The 18,452-nt window shown below is 36.9% G+C and overlaps 1 protein-coding gene across 1 annotated transcript in view; it reads right to left on the bottom strand.

Moving 5' to 3' along the window:
* The window catches only part of CDH4 (cadherin 4), a 442,653-nt gene that overhangs the window by 117,416 nt on the left and 306,785 nt on the right, over window positions 1-18,452 (bottom strand). Inside the window, exon 6 of the mRNA XM_053716006.1 lies at window positions 13,154-13,298. Within this exon, the coding sequence (XP_053571981.1) occupies window positions 13,154-13,298 (145 nt within the window). The remainder of the gene's footprint in view (window positions 1-13,153; window positions 13,299-18,452) is intronic.

The following is an 18,452-nucleotide window of genomic DNA, read 5'->3' as shown; positions in this document are numbered from 1 at the left end:
AAATCAGATCGAGAGACTGGTAATCGGATGAATATAAATGAGGGAGAGGAGGCGTGGTCAAGTGTAATTTAAGTGGGAAATTTAATAAGATATTGGAATTATAAGAATCAGATACAACTCAAACATATCGCCCAGGAGACCACAATGCCATCAACCGCAACCATCCTACCAGACATCAGTCTGACTCTGAACGATCCGTAATGAAAGATCCCATGAAGTATATCTTATACAGACGGTCACAGTCTGTCATCACCCGCCCACTCTGGGGAACCTACCAATTAAATGGACAAGAGAACAGGCCTAGTATATAACCACGTCCATAGAATGACACATACACATAAAGTTAGTTGAACAAGGGGTAACCACAGTAACGGATCAAAACAAAGGTCATTAAGCAGATATATCCACCATCTGAAATAACCAGCTTATCAATTACTCACAATATATATATATATATATATATATATATATATATATATATATATATATATATATATATAAATATATATATATAAATAAATAAATAAATATAACCTAAATAAATGAAGTGTTAAAGGTGAAAAAAGCTGATGACAACAACAAATTTTGATCATTAAGATATATATCTACACATCTTTTTTATTATTAGTAAATTATGGCTCACTATTATTTTAACATTTTAATATATTTAAGCACTATTATGTCCTAACTATTGTATTTAGAATATAGACATTTGGCACATTATTAGTACAACTAATAAATATGCCCTATTTACTGTAATGTGTCATACACACCATTAGCACAGTATAAGCACAATTAACACTTTGTCACATATTAATAAGTAAGAAGGTGGGGAATAAAACCCTGAATCAATTATTCAGAAACGCGTTGATGTTGTTTTAAATACGTTTTAAATAAAACTTTTTGTGCTTTCTCCCATGTGAGTAGGATTGATTCCGTCTGTACTATTATATTTATGGGACCTTCTGATCTGCACTATGTGGCGCCTTCTATATCTTGCATTATAGAATCTCCTCTGTCTGGCGTGACATTCTAGAAGAGCTGCCTGGATGTGCCTGATACTCCTATACTGATTGGAAGCCTTTGATTTACAAAGGACTTTGGTACAGTATTGGACTATGTTTTATAATATAGTTGTCCTTATTTAAATATGGGGGGGGGGGGTTTATTAGTCGTATTTTTGTCTTTTTTGCTTTTGTTCTTATTTTAATTTTTACTTTGTATTTATATATCTATATACTGCTACTACTACTGTCCTCAGTGGTATAGGCGCCTCCTCTAGATATTAACTTAGACACCTTGGCTGTGTGTCTGGGCGTATCTTGTTATATAGTGAGAAATACTTAAAGGACCTGCGTTCTTGCAGCTAACTATGACACAGGAGACTAGGTGATGTGATTTGCTTCCCGTTTGGATCTCAGAAGGGGAGAGCTAGTCCCGGTGACTGGTAAAAAGAGCCTTTCTGCACTACAATATCCCTTTAAACATTACACTGATCAGTGACAGGCTGAGTTACCATGTGCCTGTTTGTACGTTTTTTTCAGAAGCTTACTGTAAGGGTTAGAGGGGCTAATGTCAGCACTTGGCTGCAATGTAGTCTTAATGAATATCTGCAAAACCCCAAGGGGTTGCATTAAAAGAGGGGGCACTGCTCAGGGCAGACATCAGCCAAGGGAGTTATTCATCCAACTGTGAAATGTAATTGTCATATTTATCCACCAGAGGTCCTTTTACAGAACAGAGCCATGTAAATGATTTATTAATTAATCAATTAATTAGCTCATAGGCTGACACTTGAGCAGTTTGCAGTCAGATTTCCAATAAAGCCTCTGTCTTCCAAATACCAGCTGCATTTTTATCTGAGCCAGATTCCAATGCTGAACGAGTGCTAGAACTTTGCTGATTAAGGCAGTATGGATGGCCAGGGGAATTCTGATATAAACTTGTAGCTGCCTTCTTAAAGCCAGCAATATTCCCAATGAGAAACACTTCAAAGACCCTGAACATTACTCATTGCATGGAAAACACAGACTCTTTGGATAAATTTTCAAGTAACTATATGCTCCCATCAAAGCAATATTACCCAGCAAGGACAAGCTATAATGTATGGGGGGAATAGTTGTATACATAAGGATATGTTGATTAAAATCTATTAATGCAATCAAAATAATTTGATTTCATTCTACAGTTTATATCAGGTTGCCTCATTTTACTCACATTTTTATAGAACGATAGGTTAAAATAAAATAATCCTTTTTTGTAAGTCTAGTTGTGTACTAGCGAGTTAACTCCCAGGTGGGATTATAGCACACTTTGAGACCATTTCACTTAAGGTCAGAAAATCAATAGAGAATTGCTCAAGTGGGGAAAACTATTATTGTATCATTTTTATTGCTAAACTCACCAACATTTTTAAAGGGACATAAAACCCAAATTGTTTCTTTTGTGAATCAGATAGATTATACATTTTTAATCAACTTTCCAATTTAATTCTGTTATTTGTATTTTTTATTGAAGAAGCAGCAATGCACTCCTATGAGCTAGCTGGACACATTTGTAAGCCAATGAAAATGGGCATACAAGTTCAAGCCACCAATCAGCAGCTAACTCCAAGCTCCTGAGCCTATCTAGATATGCTTTTCAACAAATGGTACCAAAAGAATGAAGCAAACTAGATAATAGAAGTAAATTGGAACGTTGTTTAAAATTGTATGTTCTATCTGAATCACAAAAGTACATTTTTATGTTTCATATCCTTTTAAAACTTAAAGCAACAGTATACTGTTCCCCCCCCCCCCCCCCGTTTATGTAAATCCTAATGATCCATTTTACCTAATGGAGTTTATACAATTGTTTAAAACAACTATTTTGTAGAGGGACTCACAAATAATTAAAAAGAAGCTCAAATTCCTTATGTTCAGTATATCTACTATTGCTTTGATTATTTCTCTCTTGTACATATATGGTAGTTCTATTTATATTGTATTGGATGTAATTGTATTATCATGTTTGTACATTGATGTTCTTTAAGTTTTTGCTGTTATTGTTTTTGACAACCTCAAAAAAAACTTAAAAAAAAAAACTATTTTGTTATTTGAATAGCTGTGTTTGCCCATTGTATACCCACATAAACTGAAAATGTTAGTACATAAGTACTGATTATAAAAAAAAGCTACTAAAATTGTACTTTTAATTGTTCTTTCTAAGGGCATGATAATCTAAAGCTCTCAGCGTTGGTGACATTATCTAAAAAGTGTTGTCGGTACTGCAAGGTTCCTTCATAAAATTTTAGAAAGGGAAATTGTATCTTGAAAGTTGTTTATCTACCTGGGGAGGGTTCTGGATACATATTCATTAGTTTATAATGCTTAAAAAATTCCCTCAAAGGTTTTGCATTATTTCTCTCCACGCCAGCGAGTTTTTAATCATCAGACCCTAAATATTACTCTTTGATATAAAGTGAGAGATACGATAAGGTCTGTGTGTAAATATAAAGATAAAACATTGAGGTCAGCTCATTTGATTGGGTTGTGGTTTAAATTAGCAGAAACAGCTACTTCGTATACATAAATAAACCCATACATTTTAACCCTTTCGTGACAGGGTTAAAGTGTCTACATCGGAACACCTGTTCCGATGTAGACAAATTGAAACTACGCGATCGTGCATACGATCGCGAGATTTCAATTATTGGATCGCATCTGGGGGGCGTCCCTACAACCCTAGGAACGCCCTCCAGACCGCGATCAAGTCCTTGAAGCGCAGAAGGCTTCAGGACAGCCGTTTGATATGACGTTCTATTCCGTCATAACGGCTTTAAAGCCCAGTGTAAATATGACGGAATAGAACGGCATAACGGCGTTAAAAGGTTAAACTGTAGCGTGTAGAACAAGTCATTGGAAACAAATAAGAAAAACAAATCGTACAGTACACTGTCCCTTTAAAGGACAACACAGCAATAAAGTAAATGTTTTTTAATAGCAACTTGTAGTTACTATTAAAATATTAGTTTTACTTTTGTGTCATCCATGATAAACTCACTTTCATCAGTGGTTTTAGAGATGAAGGAAGCATTTAAGAAAATATATAGTTTTTTATACTGATGTATATTTAATTAACAGTTATATAACTCAAGTCTTATCTTTTTTTCTTAATTGCCTGTTTTATTAACAGTAACTCCCAATTTTGTGGTGGTACAGCTGTGATTAGAAGCGTGAATTTTCTTGCAAAGTGATGGTAAATTTATACATTTTACAACACATTTAATCAGATTCTTAATACAATAAATTCTCCGCACTCTGTGATATAAGCAGGGGGTTCCCATTTTGCAAAGTGCATGCACAAAAATTGTGTGCACATATTGACTGATTGTCACAACAAAAAAGTGCAGGCACAGTTAGTAAAATAGGCGTATTGTAGCTATATATGGGTGCCAAATGGGACAAAACAAAATGGAGCATCGGCGACAGGCAGAGGAAAGGGGCAATAGTGAGATGCTGAATAGTTTAATAAATTTATAATAAGGCAAGTATTAAAAAATTCATGAATGAAAGTTAGGCTTATTTTGTAATGTTATTAAGATAAATAAATAAATAAGGAAAATTAATTTGACCTGGAACTATTACTGACCTTTAACCCCTTAACGACCAAGGACGTACGCCATACATCCTCAAAAAAAATACAGTTAATGACCGAGGACGTATGGCGTACGTCCTTGGTCTGGAAAGCAGCTGGAAGCGATCTTGCTCGCTTCCAGTTGCTTTCAGGTTATTGCAGTGATGCCTCGATATGGAGGCATCCTGCAATAACCCCCCTTGGCCATCCGATGCAGAGAGAGCCACTATGTGGCCCTCTCTGCACCGGACATCGATGGCCGGTATCGTTGGTGGGTGGGAGCTTACGTGGGAGGCGGGTGGGCGGCCATCAATGCTATGTGTGTAGTGGAGGGGGGCGGGATAGTGGGCGGGACCTATGGGGGCGCGCACGGGCGCACGCGCGTGCACGGGGGGTGAGGGGCGGGCGCGTGCACGGGGAGGGAGCGGGTGGGAACCGCTACACTACAGAAAAAAAATTGAGGTTAAAAGTAAAAAAAATATAAATGTTTAAGCAATAAAAAATGCATCTAAGGGATCTGGAAGGGGTGGGGGGTTGGTATGGGGGGGGGGGGGGAAGCTACACTACAGAAAAGGGCATTTTTCTTATAAAAAGGCAATTTTTTTTACAAAACTGGGTACTGGCAAACAGCTGCCAGTACCTAAGATGGCGCCCATTAAGGCAGAGGGGAAGGGTTAGAGAGCTGTTTGGTGGGGGATCAGTGAGGTAAGGGGCTAAGGGGGGATCCTACACATCAGCATATGTAAATATGCAACAAAAAAAAACAAAAAAAAAAGGCCAAATACCTTTTATTTTAGTACTGGCAGAGTTTCTGCCAGTACTTAAGATGGCGGGGACAATTGTGGGGTGGGGGAGGGAAGAGAGCTGTTTGGGAGGGATCAGGGGGTCTGAAGTTTCAGGTGGGAGGCTGAGCTGTACACTAAAGCTAAAATTAACCCTGCAAGCTCCCTACAAGCTACATAATTAACCCCTTCACTGCTAACCATAATACACTTGTGATGCGCAGCAGCATTTAGCGGCCTTCTAATTACCAAAAAGCAAAGCCAAAGTCATATATCTGTGCTATTTATGAACAAAGGAGATCCCAGAGAAGCATTTACAACTATTTTTGCCATAATTGCACAAGCTGTTTGTAAATTATTTCAGTGAGAAACCTAAAATTGAGAAAAATGTAACGTTTTTTTTAATTTGATCGCTTTTGGCAGTGAAATGGTGGCATAAAATATACCACAATTGGTCTAGATCAATACTTGGGGTTGTCTACTACACTACACTAAAGCTAAAACTACCCCAAAAAGCTCCCTACATGCTCCCTAATTAACCCCTTCACTGCTGGGCATAATACATGTGTGGTGCACAGTAGCATTTTAGCAGCCTTCTAATTACCAAAAAGCAATGCTAAAGCCATATATGTCTGCTATTTCTGAACAAAGGGGATCCCAGAGAAGAATTTACAACCATTTATACCATAATTGCACAAGCTGTTTGTAAAAAATTTAAGTTAGAAACCAAAAGTTTGTGAAAAAGTGAACGATTTTTTGTATTTGATTGCATTTGGCGGTGAAATGGTCTCATGAAATATACCAAAATGGGCCTAGATCAATACTTTGGGTTGTCTACTAAAAACAAAAAAATATATACTATCAGTGTTCTAATGTAACAAGCGCTAATTTTGAAAAAAAAAATGGTTTGGAAATAGCAAAGTGCTACTTGTATTTATGGCCCTATAACTTACAAAAAAAGCAAAGAACATGTAAACATTGGGTATTTCTAAACTCAGGACAAAATTTAGAAACTATTTAGCATGGGTGTTTTTTGGTGGTTGTAGATATGTAACAAATTTTGGGGGTCAAAGTTAGAAAAAGTGTGTTTTTTTCCATTTTTCACCATATTTTATAAAAAAAAATTATAGTAAATTATAAGATATGATGAAAATAATGGTATCTTTAAAAAGTCCATTTAATGGCGAGAAAAACGGTATATAATATGTGTGGGTACAGTAAATGAGTAAGAGGAAAATTACAGCTAAACACAAACACCGCAAAAATGTAAAAATAGCATTGGTCCCAAACGGACAGAAAATGGAAAAGTGCTGTGGTCATTAAGGGGTTAACAAAGTGACTTTTAGATTCCTCAAATTGATTTGAAGAGATTTTCTACAATTGCTAAATGTAACAATTTATCTAAAATGCCTTTCTCTGTCTCTCATATATACAGACACAAACAAAAACTACATGCATGGACGTGCACACATACATATACAGACATGCTTGTCATGACCAGTAGGGTTGCCACCTCAGCCATGTTTTCCTGGACACTTATGAGTTACACATGCTGCAGGGTGTGCAGGGAGGAAGATGTATGGTTTTCGGACAGCTTTATTCATATTCCTCCCTGCACACCCTGCAGCATGTGTAACTTATAAGTGTTTTGTATTTTAGGGATGGGTGACAACCCTGTCCCCTGTACTGTTGCTGTCCCTTTAAGAAGCTCCTTTTTGCAAAACCTTATGTTTGATGCTTTGTTCATGTTCCATTAGATTTCTGTATCTGTCAATCACCTTTCTGTGGGAGTTTCATTCACTGCTGAGATTCCTGTCTGTCTAAATGGTTTCACCTGGGTACTTTATAAGGCTTGTTCAGAGGCCTATTCCTTGCATTAGCATAGGTTATCACTGTCTGTCTGTGCAACTGCCATATTCTAGTCTCTGTTGCTTGGATTTCTTCAGCCTTTGTCTGCATTTTTATACAACCTGCCCTGGATCATTCATCTGGTATTCATCTTGTTACCAAGTTTTGCTGCTGCCTGATTCCTCTGAGATTACCTGCTTCAGTTCTAACTACTTTGCACCTGTTTCCTGTGTTTGTGCTGATGCTATACAAGTGGATATATATCAGCTCTACAACATATAACACTACTACACTAGTATCACTTTGAATAAAGAGGATATCTATGTAATTTTCAACTTGTCTCAACTCCCTATAATCTGCTGTATTATATTTTGCTGATTACTTGAGTTTGAATTGTACTACTCACAGTCTCAGTGTCTAGTCTGCATTCAAGAAATCATATGTGCTTGAAATTCACTTTGCAGCTCTTCTACTACTTTCCGGTGTTAAAACCAGTCCTGTTTTCTGCATCCCAGAACTTTCTGTTTGCAACTCCTCTACAATGAATCCTTTTCAACACTCAATGTTTTTCTGCAGCCCTGTTCTGTTTCTAACATATGTTTCAGTTATATATTTTAGCAAGTTCCATTCATCCTGCATTGTTTTCTGTCTACTGATCAGAGCTGCAACATTTCCATTCACCATCCTACAACCTGACCCACAGCTCAGAGGCCAGGTGTGTTCATATTCTACCACTGCACTGAGGGTCTGCTTCCAGACTGGTATATCTTCAGATTGCGACAATGCTCATGCACACATACGCTCACATATAAGACACACACACAAAAAAGTACATGCATGCACATCCACTCACATATATACACGCATACTCATGCACACATACATTCACACACACACACACACACACACACATATATATATATATATATATATATATATAAATAAATATATATATATATATATATATATATATATACAAAACTAACATCCACACACTCACAAAGTGTGTTGCAATTAATGTAAACTGCCCATATTTTTCTGTGGATCAAATGAGCAGTGACATTATAAAAATAGGAGGACTGAGTAAATAAATGGAATCTAAAATTGAATATTACCCAGAGCAAAATTATGCATATAGGCAAGGACGGAACTACTGCTGGTGCAGGCGATGCCCGAGTGCTGGGGACTCACACAGGGTCCCAAAGACAGTAGCTGCACCAACCAGCTATTATTAAAAACACAGATTGGAGACTGTGTATTAAAGATAAATTTATCGTTCCACTTTTTTATTTAAAAATCTAAAAGGCATGTGTTAGAGATAAATAGGCAGGGTAGTACAGGGGAGGGAGGGACTAGGGGCACGATCCGATAAACGGCGTAGTTTGCGGCGCAAGCGAGGGAACCCGCGTCGCCCGCAGTTTCAGCTTGCAACTCGAGCTATCCAATATGCAGCGCCGTCAGTTGCTAAAGTGGCGCAAGTCTGACAAAGTAGCGATGTCCAGAAATCTGCGTAAGTACAGATTTTTGGAGTCGCCAGTGACTTGCGCCACGTTAGAAACTGCCGGCGCCTACAAAACCTGACTAAAGTCTAAATTACCTGCACTGTCTAACACGCCTCCTAAACATAGCCCGACGCGTCTAACCCTCTATCCGCTATCCCCCCCTCACTATCCTAACAATAAAAAAAGTTATTAACCCCTAAACTGCGGCTCCCGTAGCCCGCCGCAACCTAATAAAGTTATTAACCCCTAAACCGCCGCTCCCGTAGCCCGCCGCAACCTAATAAAGTTGTTAACCCGTAAACCGCTGCTCCCGTACCCCGCCGCCAGCTATATTAAATCTATAACCCCCTAAAGTGAGCCCCTAACACCGCCACCAGCTATATTAAATCTATAACCCCCTAAAGTGAGCCCCTAACACCGCCGCCATCTATATTAAAATGATTAACCCCTAATTTAATCTACCTACCCCGCCGCAAGCTATATTATCTATATTAACCCTAAGTATATTATAGTTAATATAGTTATTACATTATATATATTAACTATATTAACCCTAATTATTTTAGGGTTAATATAGTTAATATAGTTACTATAGTATTTATATTAACTATATTAACTCTATCTAACCCTAACACCCCTAACTAAATTCTTATTAAATTAATCTAATTCATATTATAAACTAAAATATTCCTATTTAAATCTAAATACTTACCTATAAAATAAACCCTAAGATAGCTACAATATAATTAATAATTACATTGTAGCTATGTTAGGGTTTATATTTATTTTACAGGTAAATTGTTAATTATTTTAACTAGGTATTATAGCTATTAAATAGTTATTAACTATTTAATATCTACCTAGTTAAAATAATTACCCAATTACCTGTAAAATAAATCCTAACCTAAGTTACAAATACACCTACACTATCAATAAATTAAATAAACTACAAATATCTATCTAAAAATACAATTAAATAAACTAAACTAAATTACAAAAAAAAACAAACACTAAATTACAAAAAATAAAAAATAGATTACAAGATTTTTAAGCTAATTACACCTATTCTAAGCCCCCTAATAAAATAATAAAGCCCCCCAAAATAAAAAAGAATTCCCTGCCCTATTCTAAATTAAAAAAAGTTCAAAGCTCTTTACCTTACCAGCCCTTAAAAGGGCCTTTTGTGGGGGCATGCCCCAAAGAATTCAGCTCTTTTGCATTTCAATAAATATACAATACCCCCCCCACATTACAACCCACCACCCACATACCCCTATTCTAAACCCACCCAAACCCCCCTTAAAAAAGCCTAACACTACCCCCCTGAAGATCTCCCTACCTTGTCTTCACCACACCGGGCGAACTACTCATCCGATCTTGAACTTGAATCTGATTGGCTGATTCAAACAGCCAATCAGATTTTTCTACCTTAATTCCGATTGGCTGATAGAATCCTATCAGCCAATCGGAATTCGGCGGACGCCATCTTGGATGACGTCATTTAAAGGTACCTCATTCGTCGTTCAGTCGTCGGCCGGGATGGATGCTCCGCGGTGGCGGAGCGAAGAAAGAAGATTGAAGATGCCGCTTCATGGAAGATGCTGCCGGAAGGAAGAAGACTTTGCTGCCGCTTGGAGGAAGACGTTGCCGGGATGAAGAATTCTTCTTTGCCGCTTGGAGGAACACGTCGCCGGGATGAAGAATTCTTCTTTGCCGCATGGAGGAAGACATTGCCCGGATCGGATGAGGAGTTCGGCCCGGTGTAGTGAAGACAAGGTAGGGAGATCTTCAGGGGGGTAGTGTTAGGCTTTTTTAAGGGGGGTTTGGGTGGGTTTAGAATAGGGGTATGTGGGTGGTGGGTTTTAATGTGGGGGGGGGGGTATTGTATATTTATTGAAATGCAAAAGAGCTGAATTCTTTGGGGCATGCCCCCACAAAAGGCCCTTTTAAGGGCTGGTAAGGTAAAGAGCTTTGAACTTTTTTTAATTTAGAATAGGGCAGGGAATTTTTTTTATTTTGGGGGGCTTTATTATTTTATTAGGGGGCTTAGAATAGGTGTAATTAGCTTAAAAATCTTGTAATCTTTTTTTTATTTTTTGTAATTTAGTGTTTTTTTTTTGTAATTTTGTTTAGTTTATTTAATTGTATTTTTAGATAGATATTTGTAGTTTATTTAATTTATTGATAGTGTAGGTGTATTTGTAACTTAGGTTAGGATTTATTTTACAGGTAATTGGGTAATTATTTTAACTAGGTAGATATTAAATAGTTAATAACTATTTAATAGCTATTATACCTAGTTAAAATAATTAACAATTTACCTGTAAAATAAATATAAACCCTAACATAGCTACGATGTAATTATTAATTATATTGTAGCTATCTTAGGGTTTATTTTATAGGTAAGTATTTAGATTTAAATAGGAATATTTTAGTTTATAATATGAATTAGATTAATTTAATAAGAATTTAGTTAGGGGTGTTAGGGTTAGATAGAGTTAATATAGTTAATATAAATACTATAGTAACTATATTAACTATATTAACCCTAATATAATTAGGGTTAATATAGTTAATATATATAATGTAATAACTATATTAACTATAATATACTTAGGGTTAATATAGTTAATATATATAATGTAATAACTATATTAACTATAATATACTTAGGGTTAATATAGATAATATAGCTGGCGGCAGGGTAGGTAGATTAAATTAGGGGTTAATAATTTTAATAGAGATGGCGGCGGTGTAAGGGGCTTACATTAGGGGTTAATACTATTAATATAGCTGGCGGCGGTATAGGGGGATTAGATTAGGGGTTAATAATTTTTATATAGGTGGCGGCGGTGTAAGGGGTTAGATTAGGGGATAGATAAGGTAGATGGCAGCGGTGTAAGGTGTTCACATTAGGGGATAGATACAGTAGATAGCGGCGGTTTTAGGGGTTCACATTAGGCGATAGATCAGGTAGGTGGCGGCGGTTTTAGGGGCTCACAGTAGGGGGTTAGTTTATGTAGATGGCGGCGGGGTCCGGGAGCGGCGGTTTAGGGGTTAAATACTTTATTAGGGATTGCAGCGGGGGATCGCGGTTGACAGGTAGATAGACATTGAGCATGCGTTAGGTGTTAGGTTTATTTTCTAGCTAGGTTAGGGAGTTACGGGGCTCCAATAGTCAGCGTAAGGCTTGTTATGGCTGCTTTTTGTGGCGAGGTGAAAATGGAGTAAGATTTCTCCATTTTCGCCACGTAAGTCCTTACGCTGCATATTGGATACCAAACTGCGCTGGTTTGGTATACCTGCCTATGGCCCAAAAAACTACGGGCGACGGCAGAAATATACGGGCGTAACTTCTAGGTTACGCCGTATATAGGATACCAAACCAGCGCAAATATTGGCGTCGCCGGCTTTTGCGGGCGACGATTTTTATCGGATCGACCCCTAGGAGTGAATGACAGCTGGCTCAAATGGACGCATTTCCCTCTCTCTCAGTCATTACCCTTCATACCTTCATTACAACTGATGAATTAAAGTCCATCTAAAATATTGCTAACATTACGGATTTGTTTATGGAAAGGGAAAAGTTTACCGTCAGTTTAATAAAGTTGAAACTGAAAGCATTTTCCACAAAAAAGAAATACCAAAAAAAAGGGGTCACAATCTTAAGTTAGAGGATAGCAGATTCTGGTGAAATGTGAGGAAGCATTTTTTACAGAAAGGGTAGTAGATTCAGAGAATAAACTTCCAATATAGGTGATAAACCTCTATATGTTATACTATACATTTATATATTTTTTTTTAATAAATTCAGAAGTTATTATATGTAAAATAAGCATGTACAAAAATGTTAAAATGATTATCAGAGATCAAAATGAGTTTTCCAAGAGGTCAAGGCTATTGGAATAGAAAAAGGCCAAAAATCATAGGAAGTGCTGCTCAAATAGTAAAACTGCTCTCATATTCTCCCAGGAGCATTAGTGCGCTATTGGGAGCTAGCTGGTGATTGCACATATATACCTTTTTGTTATTGGCTCGCCAAATGTGTTCAGCTAGTTCCCAGTAATGCATTGCTACTCCTAGGCCTACTATTCAATAAAGGATATCAAGAGAACAAAGCAACACATGGGCGAAAAAACAGACCTTTTAAATTCCAGTAAAACATATTATAAATATTCTTTATAATGGACAGTTCTTAGAAGTCCCAATATTATTGTTATAGCTTGAGTATAACTATAAAAAAAATATTGAAAATGGGAATCACAGGACAGAGGCCTTTATATAGGTAGAATGTAAGGATTGAAAACCCATGGAATTAGTGAATGTGGAAGCGATACAGAAGAGAGGGCCCCGGGGGTGTGTGACTGAAGACACAATAGGAATAGCCTTAAATGGAAAGATTTTTACCTGGTTTGGACGCTTCATCCACTGACCCGTTGAAGACGAGGCTTGAGAACTCTGGTCGATTGTCATTCATGTCAATGACATAAATTGAGAGATCAATTGGATTTTCAACCTTGTTTCCATTCATATCGACAGCATGAGCCCTGAGCTGAAGACAAACGGCAAACAACAGCAGTCAGGAGAGAAATAACAGAACAAACAATAGTCAGTAGACAGAGGGCAGAATACAGGACAGAAACATAGAGTACCTGCACTTTAGAACACCACACAAGCAATAAACAAACATAGTATTAGGCAACAAGCAGGACTGACAGACTTTGTAGTACAGACACAGAGTAAAATCAGAATAGAAGGTAAGCAGTGAAGTACAGTACAGTATATAAGAAACAACAGAGAATAGTAAATGCAGAAGACATACAATACAGCACAGTCTGTATGGACATACTAATTAAATAATAGCATGCATTCATTGTAGCATGTACATTTTATTTGTACTGACCATAGATAACTATCAGCTAGATTACAAGTTTTGAGCAATATAGGGATTTTAACGACGACGCAAAAGCGGCATTATTTCACCTCCCTATAGCGCTGCTATTACAAGTTTAAAAAAAGCAGGCTTGTGCGGGCGATATGGTGGAGTTGAGCTCCATACCGCACCAAAATCAAGCGCTGCTTTGACGTGCTCGTGCACGATTTCCCCATAGACATCAATGGGGAGAGCCGGCAAAAAAAAAAGCCTAACACCTGCGATCGGGGAAATAAAAATATGGGGAAATAAAAATATGTTTAAACCCCGAGTCTAAACACCCCTTATCCGCCACCCCCGACATCGCCGCCACCTCCATACAGTTATTAACCCCTAATCTGCCACCCCCGACGTTGCCACCACCTACATACAGTTATTAACCCCTAATCTGCCACCCCCAACATCGCCGCCACCTACATAAAACTATTAACCCCTAATCTGCCGCTCCCAATGCCGCCGCCACTATACTAAAGTTATTAACCCCTAAACCTCTAGCCTCCCACATCACTACCGCTGAAAAAATCCATTAACCCTTAACCTAAACAGAACCCTAAGCCTAACACCACCTAACTATAACATAATTAAAATAGAGCTAAACTAAAGTTACAATTATTAACTAAATAATAACTATTTAAAACTAAATACTTACCTGTGAAATAAAACCTAAGATAGCTACAATATAACTAATAGTTATATTGCAGCTAGCTTAGGTTTTATTTTTATTTCACAGGCAAGTTTGTATTTATTTTAACTAGGTAGACTAGTTAGTAAATAGTTATTAACTATTTACTAACTACCCAGTTAAAATAAATACAAACCTGTAAAATAAAACCTAACCTGCCTTACATTAAAATTTAACATTACAAAAAAAATAAACACTAAAATTACTAAAAATAAAAAAACAACACTAAATTACAAAAAATAAGAAACAAATGATCAAAAATAAAAAAGAATTACACCTAATCTAATAGCCCTATCAAAATAAAAAAGCACTCCCAAAATAAAACAAAACAAAACCCTAGCCTACAATAAACTACCAATGGCCCTTAAAAGGGCCTTTTGTGTGGCATTGCCCCAAAGATATCAGCTCTTTTACCTGTAAAAAAAATACAAACACCCCCCAACAGTAAAACCCACCTCAACCAACCCCCCCCAAATAAAATAATTATCTAAAAAAAAACTAAGCTCCCCATTGTCCTGAAAAGGGCATTTGTATGGCCATTACATGCCCAGACCCTAAACTTCAAATAAAACCCACCCAAAAAAGCCTTAAAAAATCCTAACACTAACCCCCGACGAGCCACTTACAGTTCTTGAAGGATCCATCCAGCCAGCGAAGTCCTTATCCATGCGGCAAGAAGTCTTCATCCAGACGGCATCTTCTATCTTCATCCATCCGGCACAGAGCGGGTCCATCCTGAAGACATCCGTTGCGGAGCATCCTCTTCATACGGTCGCCGCCGTAAACTGAAACTTCAATGCAAGTGACGTCATCCAAGATGGCGTCCCTTGCATTCCTATTGGTTGAAAGATTTCAATCAGCCAATAGGATTAGTGCTGCTAAAATCCTATTGGCTGTTCCAATTAGCCAATAGGATTGAGCTCTTCTTGCCGCATGGATGTGGACTTCGCAGACTGGATGGATCCTTCAAGCGGGACTTCAAGAACTGTAAGTGGATCATCGGGGGTTAGTGTTATTTTTTTGTTTTTGTTTTTTTTTTAAAGGTTTTTTTAGGTGCGTTTTATTTTTAGTTTAGGGTCTGGGTATGTAAAAGAGCTAAATGTCCTTTTATGGGCAATGACCTTTTATGGGTAATGCCCATACAAATGCCCTTTTCAGGGCAATGGGGTGCTTAGGTTTTTTTTAGATAGTTATTTTATTTGTGGGGGTGGTGGGTTTTATTGTTTGGGGGGGGGGGTGTTTTGTATTTTTTTTTTTTTTTACAAGTAAAAGAGCTGATATCTTTGGGACAATGCCCCACAAAAGGCCCTTTTAAGGGCCATTGGTAGTTTATTGTAGGCTAGGTTTTTTTTTTTTTATTTGGGGGGGGCTTTTTTATTTTGATAGAGCTATTAGATTAGGTGTAATTCTTTTTTATTTTTGATAATTTGTTATTTTTCGTAATTTAGTGTTTTTTTTTGTTTTGTTTTTTAATTTTAGTTATTTTTTTATTTAATTACTTTTTGTAATTTTTAGAGTAGTGTTAGGATTTTTTTAATGTGTAGTTAAGTTTAATTTAATTGGTAGTTAGTTTAATTGTAGTTTTAAAATTAATTTATTTAATTTGACAGGTAAAATTTAATTTAAGATAGGAAAATTTTAATATAAAGTAAGGGGGGCTTTCGGTTTAGGGGTTAACAGTTTATTTAAGTATATTTCATTGTGGGGGGCTTGCGGTTTCGTGGGTTAATAGGTTTATTATAGTGGCGGTGTGGGCGGACGGCAGATTAGGATTTAATTATATTTAAATAGTGTTTGTGATGTGGGAGGGCGGCGGTTTAGAGGTTAATAGGTTTATTATAGTTGCGATGATGTCGGGGAGCGGCGTAATAGGGGTTAATACATTTTAATAGCGGCGGAGATGTCCAGAGCGGCAGATTAGTGGTTAATAACTTTATTATAGTGTTTTCTATGCGGGAGGGCCTCGGTTTAGGGGTTAATAGGTAGTTTATGGGTGTTAGTGTACTTTTTAACACTTTAGTTATGAGTTTTATGGTGCAGCTTTGTAACGTAAAACTCATAACTACTGACTTCAAATGGTGGTACGGATCTTGTGGTTATAGAGTGTACCGCTCACTTTTTGGCCTCCCAGGCAAACTCGTAATACCGGCACTATGGGAGTCCCATTGAAAAAGGACTTTTTTTAAAGTGCTGTACTGACATTGCATCACTGGCTGAAAGGTGTGCAGTACACCTATACCTACAAGACTTGTAATAGCAGCGTTAGGGAAACTGAAGCGTTATGGGTCATAACAATGCTTTTTGACTCATAGCGCAAAACTCGTAATCTAGCTGTATGTGCTTAGCCAAAGGGACTTTTATGTAGGCAGGTCTACCAGAGTATTAGCCACCATAATATATGAACATCTGTGCAAAATGCTAGCAAAGACCTGGGGGGGGGTCACATCAGTGGCTAGACACTTTTTTTGTTGTTGTCATACATCTAATTCTATTCATTTTGAGGACTTGAATGTATATAAGCTGTAATTCGTACTCAATACTATTCAACCTTATGGGATAATTGAATACAGCAATTATTGGGTTTATATTTAAGTAATTAGGGGTTGAAATATTTACTATAAGTGATTCACTACTATTTCTTTTTATTAAACACCAAATAGCTTCAAAACGTTGTTTGTTGTCTCAAGTCAAGTATGTGAAAATTTAAAAAACCCCAACCAATCAGATTAATGCTGATTTTTGCACTATTTCTATAAACTGGAAAAGCAACAACATTAGCGCTGAATTCCGATTGGGTGCAAAGTTTATTAAAATTTCACCAGCGATTAAGCCACTTTTGAAAGATTTGTTTTAACTTTAAAAAGGCCTGTATAGAGGTCAAAATTCATTGTATTAGTTCTCTTTCTTCATATTTTTAGAGTTCTGGACCACTGTGGCAAAGCTCCCCCGATGCTGAAGTTTCTAGCTATTGGCCAGGAAATTAGTGGGATTTCACCATTTACAGCATGCTCTATACGCAATACGTTTTTTATCCCCTAATTTTAGGGGCCTCTTAGGGTGTATCTTAGGACTTTCTCTAGCCTTACTCTGAGTGATGTTTGCTCTTTTTTGAAAATCTGTGAATAGGCTCATCTAATATAATAGTTAAAGGGACAGTCAACACCAGAATTTTTGTTGTTTAAAAAGAAAGATAATCCCTTTATTACCCATTCCCCAGTTTTGTATAACCAACACTGTTATAGAAATGCACTTTTTACCTCTGTGATTACCTTGTGTCTATGCTTCTGCAAACTGCCCCCTTATTCCAGTTCTTTTGACAGACTTGCATTTTAGCCTATCAGTGCTCACTCCAGGTTAACTTCACGTGCATGAGCTCAATGTTATCTATATGAAACACATGAACTAATGCCCTCTAGTGGTCAAAATGCATTCGGATTTGAGGCAGTCTTCAAGGTCTAAAAAATTAGCATATGAACCTCCTAGGTTTAGTTTTCAACTAAGAATACCAGGAGAAAAAAGCAAAATTGATGATAAAAGTAAATTGTTAAGTTTTTTAAAATTACATTCCCTATTTAAATCATGAAAGTTTTTTTGTTTTTTTTTGGACTTGACTGTTCCTTTAAGTTGATATGCACCCAAACCACATTTCCTACATTCTTTTTTTAATATACTACTTATCAATGGCTGGTAGCACCAAGCTCTCTGTTTAACTAATTCATTTAAAATACATAGTGCCATTTATTTCCCTTTGTATAATAAAAAACATACTATCAATATAAGAGTATCATCTTCTACACTTATCTTCATAGCTTAGCATCCTCAACATACCATCAAGCCACCTTCACATTTTTAAGCTCAAGTCTTGTAATTAACATATTTTAACTGTACTAATAGTCTTGTTTTTGTTAGATATCTGTTTACAAAGTTGCTTATGTTTTGAGTGGTCTACGCAACACTATTTCCCATAAGCATATCATGTTATAGCAGAAACATCTGTATAGCAAATGAAAGAAGATATGAGCATATCACATACAGATAGGATTAAAAAAGTGCACAGTCAAAAGAGAAACAACTCAATCAAGTCACAAACA

The sequence above is a fragment of the Bombina bombina genome, chromosome 1, assembly GCF_027579735.1.
Source record: "Bombina bombina isolate aBomBom1 chromosome 1, aBomBom1.pri, whole genome shotgun sequence".
In the NCBI taxonomy this organism is placed as follows: domain Eukaryota; kingdom Metazoa; phylum Chordata; class Amphibia; order Anura; family Bombinatoridae; genus Bombina; species Bombina bombina.
This window is presented reverse-complemented; position numbering and strand designations above follow the sequence as displayed.